The 20,885-nt window shown below is 36.3% G+C and overlaps 1 protein-coding gene across 2 annotated transcripts in view; it reads left to right on the top strand.

Moving 5' to 3' along the window:
* ndst1b (N-deacetylase/N-sulfotransferase (heparan glucosaminyl) 1b) overlaps nt 1-20,885 on the top strand; it is a 111,034-nt gene that overhangs the window by 86,961 nt on the left and 3,188 nt on the right. For both annotated transcript variants that reach the window (XM_073824287.1, XM_073824288.1), the window contains exons 7-15: nt 1,126-1,311; nt 2,596-2,724; nt 3,374-3,556; nt 8,975-9,071; nt 10,677-10,800; nt 14,160-14,334; nt 16,306-16,476; nt 16,567-16,676; nt 17,181-17,283. In XM_073824287.1, coding sequence (XP_073680388.1) covers nt 1,126-1,311; nt 2,596-2,724; nt 3,374-3,556; nt 8,975-9,071; nt 10,677-10,800; nt 14,160-14,334; nt 16,306-16,476; nt 16,567-16,676; nt 17,181-17,283 — 1,278 coding nt within the window. The remainder of the gene's footprint in view (nt 1-1,125; nt 1,312-2,595; nt 2,725-3,373; nt 3,557-8,974; nt 9,072-10,676; nt 10,801-14,159; nt 14,335-16,305; nt 16,477-16,566; nt 16,677-17,180; nt 17,284-20,885) is intronic.

The raw sequence follows: 20,885 nt of genomic DNA, 5'->3' as shown, positions 1-20,885 counted from the left end.
AAAATTAAACACTGGGCCGAAGGCCGAATACCAAGCACGTTTTTTCGTGTTTTTTCCGCCATGTATTTTGCCTTTTTTTTTTTTTCACCATTGCATAAATTAAATAGTCAAAATGTGCTTTTTACAGTTTTTTATTTACTTAACACTGAACATTTGTAACATTCTAGTAGACATTATAGCCTACCAACAAAGCACAATTTAACTTAAAATTAATAAGTTAGTAAAATAATGTTCTTTGGCCATTTTTAAGACCCCTTTCTTGAATCACGCATGTGTTTTTTAATGTACAGATAAATGCAGCCTAGCTGAGCAAAGGAGAATGTTATAATAAATGTATTACTTACTTACTTTTTCTATTTTATTTTACAGAACAACAGTCAAATTACAATGCTACCATTTATGAATGTTGACTTTTATTTTACCGGAAACCCACAAGAAGACCTCAGTGCTACTTTTTGCTGACAGCAGCAGATTTATGAATAATTATCATTACGCTGTTTCAGTGCAGATTTTCCTTGCGCTTTGGACTTTGAACCCTGGCTAACAAGCTCGTGCAGAGCTGTCAGAATACATACAATTTGTGCAGGTATTAGACAACATAACGTTCTGTAGTTTATTTACGAATAGTTTAAGGCCATTTTGCAATTTCAGTCATCATACAGTAACCAGCAACAACCTTTTTTTTATTTTTGCGTCTTTCTCTGACAGTTGCTTCCACACTGCCGACATGTTTGCTGCATTAGTGCGCCTCTATTTGATCGCGTCACGTCATTGTTCGGTATAATTTATTTGGCCTTTTCGCTTACCGATTATTTCAGTTGCCGAACATTCGGTGCATCCCTAGTTCATGACTCTTTTTGTTGTAAAAGATTAACAAGCTATTGCAGGCAGTAGCTGTCTCAGCAGTTTTTAAATGTACAAACTTCAAAGTTAAGGTGTAATTATAACAATATGTGGCACCAAATTATCAAAAGCACTTACTTTATCATCACCAGGGATGTATACTGTTACTTTTAGCACCTAGTAGAGGTGTAGAGGAAATTGGAATTAAGTTATGCACAATTAGTGGTTCGTATGCTGAATCACACCATTTTTGATTATTAATGAGTTGTTGTTCTTTTTCAGGAGCATGGCATTCCCACAAACATGGGTTATGCGGTGGCTCCGCATCACTCTGGAGTGTATCCTATTCATTTGCAGCTGTACGAGGCCTGGAAGAAAGTGTGGGGCATCAAAGTGACCAGTACGGAGGAGTATCCCCACCTCAAACCCGCACGCTTCCGCAGGGGCTTCATTCACAGTGGCATCAGTGTAAGAACACCTTTAATGGATAAAGAGGGAGAAATTGGCAGAATGGAATTTGGAAATAACACAGATGTAAACGTGTACCCTTGGGACAAATGTGTTACTAACATATGCATTACCGATGCACCAAAGCTTCAGCCTTTTGCTATATAAAAACAGATGGCACATTTTTTTATTCAGACTGGAGCCTGTACAGCTGTATGGTTAAATGATAGTATGTTGAATTCTTATTCTGGCTTGAATCAGTGCGATAAACCCCAGGCTATTTTGTGTACGGTTTGAGCTTTGAATCCCAGTAGGATGTTAAGGGCAAACTGTTTGTGAAAGTACACTTTTATTTATTTATTTATTTTTTTTATCAGCTGTGCATTGCTTCAGGGGACAACAGAGTTATGAGAGTATGACAAAAGCTCAATGAATCATGACAGAGCGGTTTCTCTGTGCGTGTGAATCTAAGAATGTGTGTGATCTTGCCACAATGGGCAGAAACAAAATCACCTTGGGAATCATAAACAGCAGCTATATATTTTTTTTTCCCCAAGCCCGTTTATTCATCCTGACATGGTTATCCAATGTTCATGGCAGAGAAAGATAAATGCTTATGAGGAATCAAAGAAAGTCGTTTCATCATGCAGTATATACATTATATAAAGAATCCTTTCAGAATGAGTGAAAAAAGCACATTTAATGTAAGCCATCTTCTTTCTATCAATGTTGTCTGTCAAGCAAGATCATGTTTGCAGATGTGTGGGCCACGTTATTAGGGATGTTTTGTCAGAGCAGAAGCATTCCAACTCATTACATGTCATCTCTAGTGGACGTGCTCCAGTTATTGTACTTCATTTTTTAACGCTTAGGTCAGAGAGTCAATCAGTTCCCGCTCTAGTCTAAAATGACTCTCAAATGAGATTACGTATTATGAGTGACGAAATACAACATTTCTCAATTTGCACATGTGGAGCTGTGAACACCAAAGCTAATTGGCCTTATAACCAAAAACAAACATTCTGCTTAAATCCTTTTTTTAACCATACAAGAGTTTCTTGACCATGTTAAAAGATCAGTAACAGTTTTAAGTGGCTTATAGCTTCTATAATATTGCTAAATACTGTGATATGCTAAAAAAAAAAAATGCTCCTTTATGTAAAATTGAATTTAATATGCTGTCACAAATGTGTGTATATATAGCTTTTATACTTTTCTTATACTTCTTTCCCAGTGCAATTAAAATAGATAATTTTAGATAAAAAGATTACGTAGTGAAAGGAAATGTTTTTTTTTGTTTTTCAGGTGTTACCCAGACAGACCTGTGGTCTCTTTACTCACACAATCTTCTATAATGAGTATCCTGGAGGCTCTAAAGAGTTGGATAAACTCATAAATGGAGGAGAGCTTTTCCTAACAGTGCTTCTCAACCCAGTAAGTGGTGGTGCAGTGTAATTCGCACACTGTTTTACACATAATAAAGAATACTGTACAGCAATGACATTTGGCCCTGTTGGGTTTTTGAAGTTATTTACTTATTTTATTTAAGCCGTTAGTTACTGGAAATCTTTCTGTACGCTCTAGCTCTTAAATCTCATTTGCATTTTTGCATGCATTTCTGTGGAGGATTGGAAGTGCCAAATTAATTATTTATCTTAAAAAATTAATTTAAGCTAAAAATTGATTGATGCATTTAATAAAAGATTTATTGATTAATATGTCACTCACAATCACTCAAAATTCTATCAACTTTTTAAGACTTAAGATAATGCACAGATTTTGCCTATATATAGGTCATATATTTTTTTTATCTTGTAATCTAACTTTGTAACTTTTCCTTTGGTAAATAGTATGGCTTCTACATAATACATATGTACACTACTATTCAAAAGTTTAGGGTCTATAATTAGTTTCCTGAGCACCAAATCAGCATATTAGAATCATTTCTGAAGGATCATGTGACACTGAAGACTGGAGTGATGGCTGCTAAAAAAAATCAGCTTTTTTCAGCTTGTTTTGAAGACAACTTTTTATTAATCTGATGAAGGCTGGGCCCTTAATGACTTACGTTATTTCAAACCAGATCAGCATCTTCATGACCCACCTGTCCAACTACGGGAATGATCGTCTTGGCCTGTACACCTTCAAGAACCTGGTGAAGTTCCTACAGATGTGGACCAACCTGAAACTGCAGACTCTCCCGCCTGTACAGCTGGCACAGAGATATTTTCAAATCTTCCCTGAAGAGAGGGACCCCATCTGGCAGGTAACAGCGGAGCTCTGTTGGGGGTCTGTACTGTCAAGGGATCGTTTATGGGAAACAAATACAGCTCTATTTAGTGGGAGTGGATCAGCGGAGGTTGAGAGTGTTGAGCGGTGTTGCTGTAATATGTGGCGAAAGGTTTTGTATGGCTGTCTGCACATTTACTCTAATGTACAAAGAGTGAAAATGGTTTTCCGTGTAGCCTGCCAGGAAATCAGAGAATGCTATTTTTGAAATTGGTTCCTATAATTCAGTTGAAAGTTGGAGGCAATGCAGAAGATCGGTCTTTCTCTCTCTCTCTCTGTATCTTTCCCCCGCTCACCCCATTTCAATTTATCCAGCTTCTTTATTTCTTCTTGTCTCACTCTTTCTAACTCACTTGTTTTGTTTCACCCTTAGAGAAAGAGAAAGTGGGAGCCTGAAAGCTCTAAATCCCTCTTTTGATCTCTCTCGTTTCCTGTCAAGGTTGAGGTCCCATCTTTTCTGTTGGCTCCCCAGCGTTCCACAGCTTGCCCTGCTCTGAATAATCTTCTTTCCTCTGCAGTTGTTTTCCCAAGAAATCTGCAAGCTGCTGTTACATGCAGGGGAAAGATACAACTTGGAATGAGTTTAGATTTTATTTTAGACTTAATACAGCATGTCCATGGCTCTTTCCCAAAATCTATTGAGCTGTTCTTCTGCCTACATCCTACATGAGCAGCTATTTTCTAAGGGAGGTCACCTGCCACAGTGCTGGTGGATAAGGCAAATTTATGATAGATAAAGCAAAATCTTGTCTTGGATTGAACATGAGACTCACCTTATGATCGAGTCCAGTGGGCTTATACTGTATGTCGAACATCACCTGACAAAAACTAAAAAAGGTCTAATCGCATCTGCTTGTCAGACAAAGTATTAACAGCTATTTAAACTGATGGCGATTTTATTCAATTCATTCCGATGCCATTTTAATCAATTTTAATATCACAATTTTAGTGAGAAGAAGAAAAATACTTCTAGATATCAATTGGCATATGTGGGACATTGGTTATGATCATCTGTAATATCTACTTGAGTAAAATAGCTAAATATTTAACAAAGCACATACGGAAGACCTGGGCTTTGTTTCCACAGTTGGTTTCTACGATAAACTTTGCTTACAATGCTTTTGAGAAACACAGCACTGAACTGAAGGCGATGTAACCTGTTTAACAGAAAACATAAGTTTGTTGTACAGAAGAGCAGGGGTTCTCAACTCTGGCCCTTGTGGTCCACTTTCCTACAAAATGTAGCTCCAACCTTGGTCAAGCTCACATGTCTGTAAGAATTGAGTTTGATATTAGCATGCTGATAAGCTGACAACACAATATTCAAAATAAGCCTAAAGGCCAATTCACACCGCACAGACAAACACCAACAAACAAGTTGGCGGTTTAGAATTTTATGAAAAATAACTGTCATGTTCACACTGTCCCAACAGACACTGAAAACGCTGATTAAACATGTTCACTCGGGTGAAAACAAACCCCGACATCGCCAACAAACGCCAACAGGGGTAACACACTGATCAGACAAAACGTGTTTGTCTGTGCGGTGTGAATTGGCCTTAAAATACACAGCAAACATAAATAGTGAGAAACTGTCTATTTTTGAATATAAACTGTATTAGTTCACTGCCTTTTAAAAGTTTGGTTTCAGTCATTTGTTTTTGAAAGTCTCTTATGCTCACCTCGACAGAGTAATACGTTTTTTCTGGTCGACTAGTAGTTGTTCATTTTAAGCATTAGTCGACTCTTAGGCGCACATTTGATAAACCATAAAAATCTTAATAATGAGCCTGTAATTGCCTACATAGCCTAATAAGCACTCAAGTGTTTGCAAAAAAAGCTTGCCACAGCACACCTGCAGATATAATAATTATGAATGTTTCAGGGCAAAACAGCAAGTAAACTGTATTAACGTTTTAATAATTGAAACGCCTGTATGCATGTTTTGTATGAATTACATAATCTGAAAATATTTGTTTTCTAATTTAATTGGTTTATTTAAAAGTAGACATTTCCCTTTCTATAGAGTTTCGAGGTTTCACGCTTAAGTTCACAGAGACCGAGATGGCAGAAAGCGCATCCTGTTTGCCTGTTATTTTATGTTTTGTCGTTATTCTAAATGCACACAAATAAATGTAGTCTTTACAGATTCAAAAGATGTATTACTCTTATTTGTATTCCAAAAATGACAGAGTATTTTAAGAGCAAGTGACAACTGTTGCCTCCATCTGTCATGCAGTAAGCACGCTACTGTTCAGCTTCCACACTCCGCACAGACACTTGAATAGCGCACATTTTTTTAGGTTAACATTAGACTGAGCGGCCATATAAAATTGTTACTACTTACATATCTCAGATGAAAAGACATATTTGAGGTTGATGAATGATAGGCGAATGTTTGGATGTCCTGGCCGATGTACTGTACACATAGACCAGGCCTTAAGGATCTGTCCGTCATGGACTGCTTGATTTCGCCAATTCCTGTGAATTTTTTTTTTTTTTTTGACAAAAAAAAATTTGGTCGACCAAGCCTCTTCTCGTTGACTTAATGGTTAGTCAACTATTAGAGGGTTTTGGACTGGGCTACTAGTCCAATTTTTTTTTTTGACGAGTGGTTTCCAACGGTTTCCATCCGCCCCTATCTGAATACTGCACATTTTGCATGTCTCCTTATTAAAACACACTATTTAGGCCACCAGCTTGAAAATAAGTCTTGTTATGTGTTGGGCATGTTACTTAAAGTAATTAGTTACTAGTTACTTCTCACAAATAGTAAATGAGTTAGTAACATTATAAAAGTGACTAATTTCCAGGAAAAGTTATTGTTTAAAAAAAAAAAAAGTTCAAGTATGTCAAATAACTTGGACGCCCCCAATATTAAATATGTTAAATGAATAAAACATTGTACACTAATCTACACTATTTTAATGTTGCTGTGGGACAATGTGAGAGACACCTACCAGGGGCTAAATGTCATGTTACTGGGGTCGCTTCAACCCACGGACATGAAAAAACAATCCACAGCAACACTGTTAAAAGTTATTGTTTAAAAAAAAAAAAAGTTCAAGTATGTCAAATAACTTGGACGCCCCCAATATTAAATATGTTAAATGAATAAAACATTGTACACTAATCTACACTATTTTAATGTTGCTGTGGGACAATGTGAGAGACACCTACCAGGGGCTAAATGTCATGTTACTGGGGTCGCTTCAACCCACGGACATGAAAAAACAATCCACAGCAACACTGTTAAAAGTTATTGTTTAAAAAAAAAAAAAGTTCAAGTATGTCAAATAACTTGGACGCCCCCAATATTAAATATGTTAAATGAATAAAACATTGTACACTAATCTACACTATTTTAATGTTGCTGTGGGACAATGTGAGAGACACCTACCAGGGGCTAAATGTCATGTTACTGGGGTCGCTTCAACCCACGGACATGAAAAAACAATCCACAGCAACACTGTTAAAAGTTATTGTTTAAAAAAAAAAAAAGTTCAAGTATGTCAAATAACTTGGACGCCCCCAATATTAAATATGTTAAATGAATAAAACATTGTACACTAATCTACACTATTTTAATGTTGCTGTGGGACAATGTGAGAGACACCTACCAGGGGCTAAATGTCATGTTACTGGGGTCGCTTCAACCCACGGACATGAAAAAACAATCCACAGCAACACTGTTAACGCTCTGTCTCATTTTTTTTTTTTTTTTTTTTGATGACTGTGAAAAGAACTTAAAATGCTTAAACTAAAATGGATCAATAATTAATTTTTGATCAAAACTGCAAAGAATCTACTTTTATTTGTGTATAGTCATAATAACAACAAACAATGTGCTTTTGGAAAATAAAATCAAGAAAATAAACAGGGTGCGCTCTCTGCCGTCTTGGTCTTTGCCACCTCTCCACAGAAAAAATAATAATAAAACAACCTGAATCTCAGCAAATACCTGCCTCAGACATTTATTTGAGATGTGCGGACCTGAAGGTAAATGCCCACATAACCTATGTAAACAAATGTGAACATTCAAGTTAATCTCGGCTACTTTTCGTTTCTGGAAGAAGACACGCTGAGAGGAATAAACCAGAATTTACCTCCAAAGAAGAACACAACGCAGTGTGATGCACAGCTTTGCAGGTCCTATGACAGAGAGAGCCTTTGATGAAAACCCCTTCAGTAAGCTCAATTATAGCAACGCCGCATTTTATTGTCAATAACGGCGTTGTAAGGGGGGAAACAGTAATTTCGTTTAATTACTCATTACTAAAAAAAAGTAATGCCGTTAGTAACGCTGTTTATCTACAGTATAACACTATTATTCCCATCACTGCTTATAAGACACTGTCAATTATGCTGTATGATATTTGGAACAACCTTTGTATCAATGCCTTAAAGTGCAGTCTTCATAGGCAGCTCACTAGGTTTTCGAACAGATCTCATTTTTACTGTTAGCATAAACTGTGACCCCATGAGTACATCAGTAATAAATTCACAAACCAAATATGTTAATTTAGTGTAATTATTCCTTTTAGCACTGACATGTTCTCAAGCAAGACTCTTTGGTCATTAGTGGCATGGTGCTAGCTGTTAATCTCATTATGATGGACAGGTGTTAGATTGCTGGTGGTTTGCAGTCTTGATGCACCGTTCGACCATCTCGCATTTGTGCACGATTTTAATTTAAAGCAAGGGTTAAAGCTATTAATTCATTACCGCCGTTGCCAGCATCTTCAGCTGTGATGGATGAAGGGCTCAAAATGGATGCTGCAGGGCAACTTTCTCCTGAGATGCTTCAAAGCTCTTGACAGGGGTTGGTTTATGGTTTATGCTTCTGATTTCTATCTGCTTAATCCCATAAAACGGCCACCTCTGGGATGTTATTAGGGCAAGTTTAAAGGCTAAGTCTGAATTATTCTAAAATCTTCTTGTTGTTGGACTCTGCTGATATGTAAGATATTTGACATGCTTGAATAGTTTGTTTTAATTTAGTCAGAGAACATCCATCCCCCCCTATAATGCACTTTTCCTACTAATGTAATGTTAAATCCGAGTCCAAGCGCTCAGGCTACATCCAAATTCCTGTATATTCTGAGCATGTCCTGAACTTTTGGACATCCTATTATATTGGTGCACCCTACATCTGAATATGCATACTTCCCTGCAAAAGAAATGTACATCTCACCCTGGGTAATTTTGTGAAAAAGTACTTTTCTCATATTCATGCTGGCTTGGTGAATGAGAACCATTTTTCTAGCTTCTTTATAATTTCCTGCTGGTTATTGAGGCACAACGATTGACTCACTGCAGTGTTTTTATTGTGAATGTGTTCATTTCAATGATGTATGGGTAGCACTTCACTTTAGCTCATTTCTTACCGTTACAGGACCCCTGTGAGGACAAAAGACACAAAGACATCTGGTCTAAAGAAAAGACCTGTGACCGTTTCCCCAAGCTGCTTATCATCGGACCTCAGAAGACTGGTAAATGTTGTGTGCTCACCACACATCCACACACATGTGCACTTGCGCCATCTAGCTGTGTTGGCCAGATATGCTCTTTTAGAACAATTAAGAGCAACTTTCCATCTAGAGCTAATGTTACAAGGGTGCCTTTCAACACATGTCAGCAAATAGAATACTGTAAATTACAATATTACAATTTACTGTAGCAACTCCTGTTCTTTTTTTTTTTTATAACTTTTATTATAATTTTAGTTATTTATAACCCCACCCCATTTTTTTGATTGGCTAATCTTTTGCTTACCAGAATGTTACCAGTGATAGTGATCCAATATTTGGCCATTTTTAAATGATCAGAACTTGAAGTTATTAAATTATATATACAAATTCAACCGACAATATCAGATTATAAGATCAGTTTTTTTTTTTTGTTTTTTTTTTTCAAAATTAATAAATAAATAAAATCTGTCATTTTGCAATTTTCATTAATTGCAAATTAATCACACATCAATTTGGTCTGAAAAATTACCCCCAAAAGATAATTAAAAGTTAGTATTGTGTTGAATGAGAAACAAATGTTGAGTGGACATTACAAAAACAGCTTTAAAAAGAAGTATTGTGATTTAAAATATAATTTACTTCATGTAAACTGTGTATATTTACTGTTCGGAGGTGGCATGGATGCATATACACTGCAGTTAAAATAAATGAATAATTATTAATCAAAAAAGGGTTTTAAATGAGCATTAATTGGTTTAAAAAATAAATGATACTCCAAATATGAAACTAAAACTCCAGTTTGTGGTGACAAATCACTGTTTTAATAAGTGAGTCATTCAGTCATTCATTCAACCAATTTGTTCAATGACTGATTCACTCAAGACTAAATGACTGAATTCATATCTCAATTCATGTGTAAACGGCTACAAATTTATGGTGGTAAAAGAATGAAAGCTTACTCAATTATTGGGGTGGATTGTGTGATTGACTTGCGACAGGTTTGCCCCCCATCCAGTGCTCTTAAATCAAGTGTGCACAACCGGGGTTGGTTTTGTTTCTTTACAGGCTCAGACTTATAGATATATGCAGGCTTTCTACTGCAACTCTGGCTGCTCCTCAGTAAATGTGAATTCAGTTTTACAGCGTTGACTAATTAAACTTCTAAAGATGTCTTCAGGGAGCAATAGCCCACTCTAAGAGTGGGTAGTAAAATGGCTGTGTTAATCTTCTCAATAAAAGTTAGATTAGGGGGTTGGGCCTTAGACCAACGCTTAGATATTTATTTATTTATTTATTTTATTTTTTGCACTTCTATTACTTTACTTCCTCATCTTGTATATTAGCTAGCGTCATCATTTCAGTAAACTTTCCCTGAAACTATTTTTCTTCAGCTCAAATTTAATCAGGGTTTATACTTTATACTGTAGAAACATATATTTAGTTCAATAGCTCAATAGGAGAATTTTAGGAGTCACAATGGGGTCCAGAAGTCTGAGACTACTAATGAAATTGTTTTGTTATTGTTATTATGTTTAATAACAATAATTTTTATAGTTTAAGTTTTCAGTTGTTTTGTTAAAAATTATATCATCGATATCTTGTCTTCTCTGTCTTGTGTCTGTTCAGGAACTACTGCTCTCTATTTGTTCCTGGGCATGCATCCTGATTTGACAAGTAACTACCCCAGCAAGGAGACCTTTGAAGAAATCCAGTTCTTCAATGGCCGAAACTACCACAAAGGCATTGACTGGTATGTGATGATATTGTGAAAGAAAATCTCCTGCATACTTGTTACAGTTGCAGTTAAAATTATTCAACTTTTCTGAAGATCCAGGACTTTATAAAAATTGCATCTATGACCAATTACTGGCATATTAAAAGTGATAATGTCAATATATAATGTAATATTTTGAGTTCTAGGATTTTTTTTGTGTTGTACCAGAAAACCTTTAGGGTGTTGAACACCTGTTGAATATCATAATCATAATAATTTTGATCAGAGCAACTGAGAAAAACCTGCAATGTACAGCCAGAGACTTGCAAGATGACCCGACGAAAGGATGAAAAACATTTCAATGCAGTGTATCAGAAGAACTCTATACAAGGCCTTTATGTTGAGGCATCTTGCCAAATACCACTCTTGACCAAGAACAACAAAAAGGCTTGAACATGCTAAAATTCATTTGGATAGACCTGTGGACCTCCGGAAGAATTTTTTATGGAGTGTTGTGACCAAATTGGAACTTTTTAGACCTATTGATCAGTGGTATTTCTGGTGCAAAAAAGGCAAAACTTATGAGCAGAAGAACACCATCTCCATGGTCAAACTTGGAGGTGAGCCAGTCTGTTATGGGGGTGTTTTACTGTTGCAGGAAGTAGAAATCATGACTGTATTAAGGATATCATGGATTTTTTTTAAGTATCTGCAAGAATTGCGATACCTCTGGTGCAAAGACTGAAGCTAATGATCAATAGAATTTTCTGCAGGACATCCCAAAGTATACATTTAAATTTACTTATGCTTGGTTCAGAGATATATAATGTTCTTGAGTGTTGTTCAGTCTCCAGATTTAATTCTCATTGAAAATATTTAATTGAATTTGAAGAAAGCAGTGGCAAAGTAAAAACCTAAGATTATCAGTGATCTAAAAGCTTTTTCAGGAATGGGCCAAGACTGCAGTAGAGAGGTGACAGAAGCTTCTAAGCACTTCCAAATAGTGTTTATTGGCGGTTTTAAAGAATAAAAGATTCTGCACTAAATTTAACTTTTGGGGTTGAATAATTTTGAACATCAACATTAAGAGCCAGTTCGATTTTTTTTTGTTTGTTTGTTTGTTTGTTCATTATTAATCAAGTTACGTTCTCAGAATTACTTAATTTTGTATTAAAACATTTTATTTAATAGTGTACTGATGCCTTTGTTGAATTGTTTCCACAAAATTTTGTTCTCCACAGCAAAATGTCTGGCAGGTCAAGGGGCTTGAATCATTTTGATTGCAAGTGAATATACCATGTTAGCTTTGAGGTCATTTATTTGCTAGTATGCACCTAAAAGATTATCAAATAAACATTTAGGTGATTCAAAACCCATTCACACCAAGGACAATAACTAACTATGAAGGTTTTTTTTAGTGGTGGGCATAATTAATTTTTTTAATCTAGATTAATCTAGATTAAATCTTGGAATTAATCTAGATTAATCTAGATTAAAATGGCTAATTTGAATTCTGCTGAAGGCATTCAGAATATGTGTGCTACCCAAATAATGACTAAAAGTAAGTCTTTGAGAATGGTTTTCTCAAGCCAGGTGGCGCTTTAGACCAGGCGCTCATCTCCTGTTTCCAAACTGCATCACAAACTGCTCAATAAAGCTGTTCTATGATAATTTGTTGATGAAAATAAATTATGTTCCATAAGATGTACTTGTGTTTACTAACTAACAATGAAATTATTTTTTCTACCTATTAGACCCTAAACTTAGCCCTTACTGTAATAAAAAAACAGTATTATTGTTGTACAGTGTGATAAAAAATATACATATACGTATATATATCTATGGTAGCCAGTGTTTCCCCTACGTTTCCAGCTTTTGGGGGGTGGGGATACATGTTACACCGTACTTTTATTTTGACAGGTTGCCGTGAAGTTTCTGTGTATACAGTATGATATGATGCGAGTTTTCTCAAATGAAACGGTAAAAGTGACACTCACAGCAGTTTTGGAGATTGATTTTATACATACAGCTAGGCAAACGGAACATACCGGATTCGTATTAAAACGGTCTTTTTGCATTTCAGTTTTCACAGACACTAGTCCATATCGCGATTTGAATTAAGTGACAGACCAACATTTGATTTATGAATCCAAAAAACGACGAATTTACGTGGCATTTCGCGCTATAGTAGATTCGGTTTTTATGAATGGAGGACGACGCGATCCAGTCTGTGTTTTGGCGGAGGAGACGTAAACGCACGACCATATTCTATAGTCTTTGGTATACATCCGCGTTAAACTATCAAGGTGAAAGTCATCATAGCTTGCGTAGTTTAGACCCAGCTCCCAACCCAAATTTGAGAATAGATTAACGGCGATATTTTTTTTATCGCCCGATAAGAGTCTCACGTTAACGCAGCACGTTAACGCCGATAACGGCCCACCACTAGTTTTTTTAAATAATTGTTTAAATTCTTTTTGAATAGGGAAATCCACAACATGTAATAACTTACACAAAATAAAAGTCACAAAGGAACAATATCGTTGGAATCACTTTCAGAAATTTTTTTCTTCCAGCTGATGAATGATAAGAACATTAGCATTTAAAGTGGCAGACATCAAAACTGTGCCATGTACATATAATGCACAGAAAGTTTTCATGTGTTGATTTGGACGCTAATATGGTTATTGTTACTGTTGTTGTTCTTGACACATAAAATTTCTGATCTAAAATACTGAATCATCTTTCACTCATGGGATTTATCTAAAACTTCTATTTTTTTCCCTCTAAAACAACCAATTTCTGATGCGCCCTAACTTCCTGTTTCTTTAGGGAGTACGTCAACATGGACAAGAAAAGCACATGATATCATGGGTTCTTTACAGTAAATAGCTCTTGTAAACTGCTGTGTGAAGTACATTGATTGTAAAGGTCTGGCATGCTTTGATGTAAAGGTCTGGCATGCTTTGATGTTAAGAGCCTTAAGAGACATAGAGGCTAATGTTCACATGAGAGGATGGCATTATGGGTAATTTCAAAACAGCGCTGCCTTCACCACCAGCTCTTTCTTTACCTTTTTCAGTAGTCTGAAATGTGACTAACAGAAAGCAGGTGTCTGATACACATCATCAAGTGCCTCTCTCTTCCTGCCTTTCTTTTTCTCTCTAATCAGTTTGCGGAAAACATGACAGTGGTTGATGGTTCATGTGGCGGTTTGATCTCAAAAAAAAGTGCTGGATACAATACTGATTATAAAGAGAGAGGTGCATTTCACCAAACAGAGATAAACAATGGTGCAACAATAATTAGACATGGTTTTTTTTTACAGGTGTTGACATGTCAGAAGTGTCGACTGAATTTAATGAAATGCTAATTGTTTATTTTTTTAATGCTAGGTACATGGAGTATTTCCCTCTACCCTCCAACACTAGCTCAGATTTCTACTTTGAGAAAAGTGCCAACTACTTCGACTCGGAGGTCGCGGCCCGGCGAGCAGCTGCTCTTCTGCCCAAAGCCAAAATCATCACCATCCTTATCAACCCGGCTGACAGAGCCTATTCCTGGTATCAGGTCAGTATCTAACTGCTCATGTGTCATCTAGTCACATCCAGGGTCAGTCAAGGCCATGATGCCTGCTCTGGACAGCAGATTAGATCTGCAAATGGGAAAAATATGTAGTTTGGAAGGAATTGTAAACAGCATTGTTCTACTGGGTCCAACAGGGCCCATATTTTATACTTGTTTGGCTTTTAAATTTTTTCCCAAAAGCCTACTTATTGTAGTCAAAGTAAGTTGTTTTTGCAGCAACAAGATGCTACAGTATTTATTTCAAAACCACATGGAAAGTTATTTTTTCCATTGTATTTGGCTTTTCAACTTCAACAGTTCTCTGAAAAAGTACAGCCCATTTTTAAATGTGGGCTTTTTGATACTGTAACTTTATTTAGATACTATGTATAAACTAAACAAAGATTGTATAAAATTACATACGACTATACATTTAGCAGCTTATACAAATTGTCTGCTAGTCTCTTAAATTGACTACAAAAATTATGCCCATTCCTCCATGTAGAATTTTGGTACCTCAGTGAAATTTAAGTGATTTAGCATGTATGGCCCACTTCAGTTTAATTGAGATCTTGATTTTAACTTCTAAAACTCAATTTCTTTTTTTTTTCTGAACCGTTCCTTTGTGGGCCTGCTTGCTAAAATTCATAACTGCAGTTATGATGGCAATCTGCACAAATCATTGTAAAAAAAATTACATTATATACAGTGGTGGCCAAAAGTATTAGAACACTAGTATTTTCACCAGCTAAAAAATGGTTTTAAGTTACTGCCAGAGTTTGACAACAGCCAGTGCTCCACACAGAGATCTGATGTCATCATCATCCAGTCTGTCTGGAATGACATTAAAAAAAGTACAAACTGAGACAGACTAAATCCAGAAGAACTGTGGCAACGTCTTCAGGATGCTTCAAGAGACCTACCTGCAAAGCTACCTGACAAACTATGTGCAAAGTGCACCTAGGATAAAAGCTGCTTTAAACACAAAAGATGGTCACACCAAATGTTGATTTAATTTAGTTAAAAGAAGTTAATTGAAAATCTAAAGAAAATCTATTTATGACATTTATTTTTTTGACAGCATCCTCATTTATGACAGCATTTTTACACAAGTGCTTTAAACTTTTAACAGAGTACTGTAGATTTGCAGGTAGGTTTCTTGAAGCATCTTGGAGACATTGCCACAGTTCTTCTTAGATTTAGCTGTTGTCAAACTCCTCATGCAAACAAAAATCTCACTGGATTATTACAATTAATAGCAAAATTAATCTTTGGAAATGTAATCTGGTATTTCCTACTGACACACTACAGCAAAAGATTTTTTAGCCGGTGAAAATACCAGTGTTCTAATCATTTTGGCCACGACTGTAAGTGTCAATTGCAAAATTATACTGCCTTTTATCTATTGGCATCTGTAAAATTAATTGTCTGTATGTTCTAACCCAGGAAATAAATACAGGGCCTCTGTGCATCCTTAAAAATATAAATGTAATAATTGAATGTCATTAAAAGTCTTAAATGTCTTGGTATGAAAAATGTATTAAGTATGTGCCATATTAATTATGTGATACTTCAAACATTGGTGATTTAATTAAGTAGATATAAGCACTGCATGTTTAAAATTAAAAATGTTTGCTCGCAGTTTCAAGCTGTGAAAGCCATACCTTTATGTCAAACCATTGCATATGATTTGTCTTTGTAATGAATGATGAAATTTTAGTTAATGGTTTTTATATATAATATCTTGTAGAAGCTTGATGTATTTCAGGTTTTGTTAATATTTAAAATATTTAATTTTTAGTATGGTGGTTATACAATTATCTGTTTGTGGCATTTAATTCAACATAAACTCTTCTTATCTCTTGTCTGCCCCGTCACAGAATATGCTACCCTGAAATAAAATACACTTCATGGGGTGTGCTTACTTTTTCACAGGACCGTATTTGTGTATTCATTGTTTCTGCTCTTTTCCAGCACCAGAGGGCTCATGATGATCCTGTGGCTCAGAAATACACATTCCATGATGTCATCACTGCTGGCCGGGACGCGCCCATCAAACTGAGGGTCCTGCAGAGCCGTTGTCTAGTGCCCGGACTTTACGCCACACACCTACAGCGCTGGCTCACACACTATCACCCCAGTCAGGTATTAAGCTGAGTTTATGTCTGTCCATAGGTGCGTTGTGCATTTGAAGATGTTTCTATGATTTATATTAACCAGTTTGTTTCTATTCAGATCCTGGTCTTGGATGGACAGATGCTGAGGACAGAACCAGCTTCAGTGATGGACAAAATCCAGAAGTTTCTAGGCCTGACTAACACGCTCAACTACCACAAGATCCTTGCGTAAGTAACTTGTCCCCTAAATGCTCAAAGTTTCTCATTTCTCTGTTATGATTGACAATTTAAAAAATCATTAATATGCATTACATTACTGAGCACCTGGAGTGTTTGGTTTAGAGCTGCTTTGAAGTGTTTCACAGTAGTCTCTTTGTCCCTTAGTCTGACAGTTTCATAAGAGTGCTTGTTAATTCCCTGCCTTCTCTACCACCTCATCTACACTCTTACTCTTTAGTCAACCTCTTCCACTTGTCTCTCTTTCTCTCTCTCTCTATCTGTCCTCTATCTCATTCCCTGTCTCATACTGTACCACATAATCTCATAAGCAGTAACATCTGTCAGCCATATCTCCCACTGGACAATGAAGATGGTTTGTCCTGTGGCAGCCTCTCAGGAGGACTTGCTGTGCACCATCTGTTTGTTATGTTCCCTTTTGATTAGGCTGATGTTGAAACATTGCCCTGTTTTTGCTGCCTGTCCTTCATTTTGTCCCTTTCTGTCCTGCTGCAGGTTCGATCCGAAAAAGGGCTTCTGGTGCCAGCTGCTAGATGGAGGGAAGACCAAATGCCTGGGGAAGAGTAAAGGGAGGAGATATCCTGACATGGACGTTGATGTGAGATTACGATTCTGGTTCATCTGTTTTAGTTAAAAACATTCCTGGCTTTTTGGGGTTGCTTGACAATACAAAGAGTGTTGGTAAAGACAAAAGGAAAAAGGAAGCTTGTTTAGACATTTATGGTATATTTGACTCAAACCTTTTCAGTTTTCATAATCTCAATAACAGCATGAAATCTAATTAAAATTATTATCAGAGTGGAAAACAGTTCCACATATATCTGTGGAAACTGATTAACTTTCTTTGATGAATAGAAAGTTAAAAAGAACCACATTTTTTTTAATAGAATTTTTTATGTAACATTATGCGGTAAATGTCTTTATTGTGTCTTTAATCAATTTAATGTGTCCTTGCTAAAATAAAATAATTATTTGTTTCAAAAAACTATCATACAAACCTCAAACTTTTAAACAGTAGTCTAAATAGTCAAATAAGGAGATATATGTGACCCTGGACCACAAAAGCAGTCTTAAGTCGCTGGGGTATATTTGTAGCAATAGCCAAAAATACATTGTATGGGTCAAAATTATTGATTTTTCTTTTATGCCAAAAATCATTAGGAAATTAAGTAAAGATCATGTTCCATGAAGATTTTTTGTAAAATTCCTACTATAAATATATCAAAATGTAATTTTTGATTAGTAATATGCATTGTTAAGAACTTAATTTGGAAAACTTTAAAGGTGATTTTCTCAATATTTAGATTTTTTTGCACCCTCAGATTCCAGATTTTAAAATAGGAAATTTAAATCTCGGCCAAATATTGTCCTATCCTAACAAACCATATATCAATAGAAAGCTTATTTATTGAGCTTTCATATGATGTACACGTCTCAGTTTTGTAAAATTTAACCTTATGACTGGTTTTGTGGTCCAGGGTCACATATAATAATATAATATATATATATATATATATATATAATTAACACTGTTTGTGGCCCTTGAATTCTTGTTACTTCAGGGTCATTCAGACTAGTGTATTTTCTATAAGGGCACAGCTTCAGTCAGATCTTTTAACAGACTATGATAAAGAGAGGCTCAGTCGGATGCCGAGGACCTTGATGTTACCTTGAGGCTTCTTGGCAGACACATCAAAGTTAATGAGGGGTGAAAGAACAGGCTGATGTGTCGTGGCTTTGCAGATGCAGTCGCTGTAGCAGCACTCCTGAGAGAAAGAGCTGTACACAGAGCAGGACACTGTCATTTAACACACACAGTCACAGCAGTGGCTTAAGGTTCATGACCTTTTCTAGGTGTTTTCAGAGGTGTTTGGTCTAAATATCCAGTCAAAAATATTTAGCCGTTTAAAGTGCCCCTATTATGGATTATAAAAGGTTCATATTTTTGTTTTGGAAGTCCTTAACAATAGGTTGACATGCATGTAAGATCAAAAAACACTTTCATTGTCTTATAATAAGCATTTATTTTTACCTTATTTGCTCAAAGATTTATTTTTTCCAAACTCCTCCTTTTGCGTGATGCTAATTTGCAATGATTGGTCTGATGACCCAGTCTTGATGTGATTGGTCTACTGCGTACACCTCAGACTCTACAGGCATCAGTTAACATGTTAAATGATAAAAAATGGCATGTTTAGAAGGTTTGGCAAAAGAAAGCCTCTTCTATCTAAAAAAAAAACATGGCAGCATAGTTTAGGTCTGCAAAGTTGCATCTGGCCATAATGCACAGTGTCAAGTTTGGTGAAAACCTAAAGAGCATATCAGCGCAAACATCTCATACCCAAAGTCACACATGCTGGTGGAGGGCTGATGATTTTGAGCTTGTTTTGTAGCCACAGGACCTGGGCACCTCACATTCATTGAGTCAGCCAAGAACTGTATGAAGTATTCTCGAGTCAAAAGTGAGGGCATCTGTCCAACAGCTAAAGTTGGGCCAAAATTGGGTCATGCAACAGGACAATGATCTTAAGCACACCAGCAAATCTACAACAGAATGGCTGAAAAGAAAAAAAAATCAAGAGGTTGCAATAGCCCAGTCCAGAGCTCATCCTGGCTCAAATGCTGTGGTGAGAGCTCTGCATAAGCAAATGCCCAAAAACCTTACGCATTTTTGAAAAGAAGACTGGTCCAACAATTCTCCAGAACAATGTGAGAGACTGATAAAGTCACGCAGAAAATGAATGCTTCAAGTTATTGCTGCTAAAAGTGGATCTACAGGCAATTGACTCATAGGGTGTCCTAAATTTGTCACACACGGCTTTTCAATTGCGAACGGATATTGCTGTTAGCCGTTTAGCCAGAGACCTACAAGCTGCTCAGAGAGAATACAACACGCACAACTAAATACGTATTTTGCATGCTACAGAGTACATGAGAGCAACAATTTTTAAAGGATTACTCCACTTTCAGAATAAACATTTCCTGATAATTAACTCACCTCCATGTCATCAAAGATATTCATGTCTTTCTTTCTTTAGTTGCAAAGAAATTAAGTTTTTTTTTTTTTTAGGAAAGCATTCTAGGGTTTTTCTCCATATAGTGAACTTCAGTGGTGCTCAACAGATTGAATGTTAAAAATGCAGCTTCAAAGGGCTCGAAACAATCCCAGTCAAGGAAAAAGGGTCTTATCTAGCGAAATGATCAGTCATTTTCTTAAAAAAATATATATGTTTATACACTTTCTAACAACAAATGCTCGTCTTGTCTAGCTTGCAATGCGAATGTGTATGCAGTCATGTTCAAGACAGTTAGGGTATGTCGAAATACTCCCATCTCATTTTCTTCTCCAACTTCAAAATCGTCCTACATCTTTTACCTTTTTTGGAAAGGGTGTTTGGCCCTCCTTGCACGTTCACTTTTTAAACACTGGGTCAGTACTTCTGCAGCGATGTAGAACGATTTTAAAGTTGGAAGAGAAAATGTGATTGGAGTTTTTCAACATAGCCTAATAGACTTACCCTCACAGTGCCGAGCACAGCATCTTTTCAACATGATGCTATCCACAAGAACGGGCTACAGTGTTTGAGAGAGGAGGGCGGGCTACAGTTTTCCAGGGTCTGCACACTCAACAAGTGGACGGGCAGTATGCTAATGTTTCATGTTCATGTTTGGGATTCGTTTGAAAAAATGACTCAGAATATGACTCAGATAATGACCTAAATGATTCAGAATTGACTGATTCTGAGAGACAATACGATGTACTTTCAGATTTTAAGACTTTGTAGGATGTTTTCATTCACTTAGAGTTGTGTTACACACTGCATGAAAGGTAATTTTCAAAAATTGATAATAGGGGCACTTTAACATGAGGATATACATACACTGCGTTCCAAAAGTTTGGAAATGCCCTAGAAAAGTGGGGTTTTAAACAATATTGACATGAATCCTTTTTAATTTGTGATTATTTTGCACTGATAAGGGACAACACAAACTACGAAAACATATTTTATTACATAAACAGTTTATACATAGAAAAAACTTAAATTTTCGATTCATCAGAATATCCACCCTTAGCAGCTATTACAGCTCTGCATAATCTGGGCATCCGAGCTGTCAGTTTAGTCAAACAATGACTTGATATAATACTCCAAGCCTCCTGAAGGATTGGCCAAAGATGATTCATACTATGCTGATATCGTC

The sequence above is a fragment of the Garra rufa genome, chromosome 19, assembly GCF_049309525.1.
Source record: "Garra rufa chromosome 19, GarRuf1.0, whole genome shotgun sequence".
Lineage (NCBI taxonomy): Eukaryota > Metazoa > Chordata > Actinopteri > Cypriniformes > Cyprinidae > Garra > Garra rufa.
The sequence above is the reverse complement of the archived record's forward strand: the minus strand, read 5'-3'. Positions and strand labels throughout refer to the sequence as shown.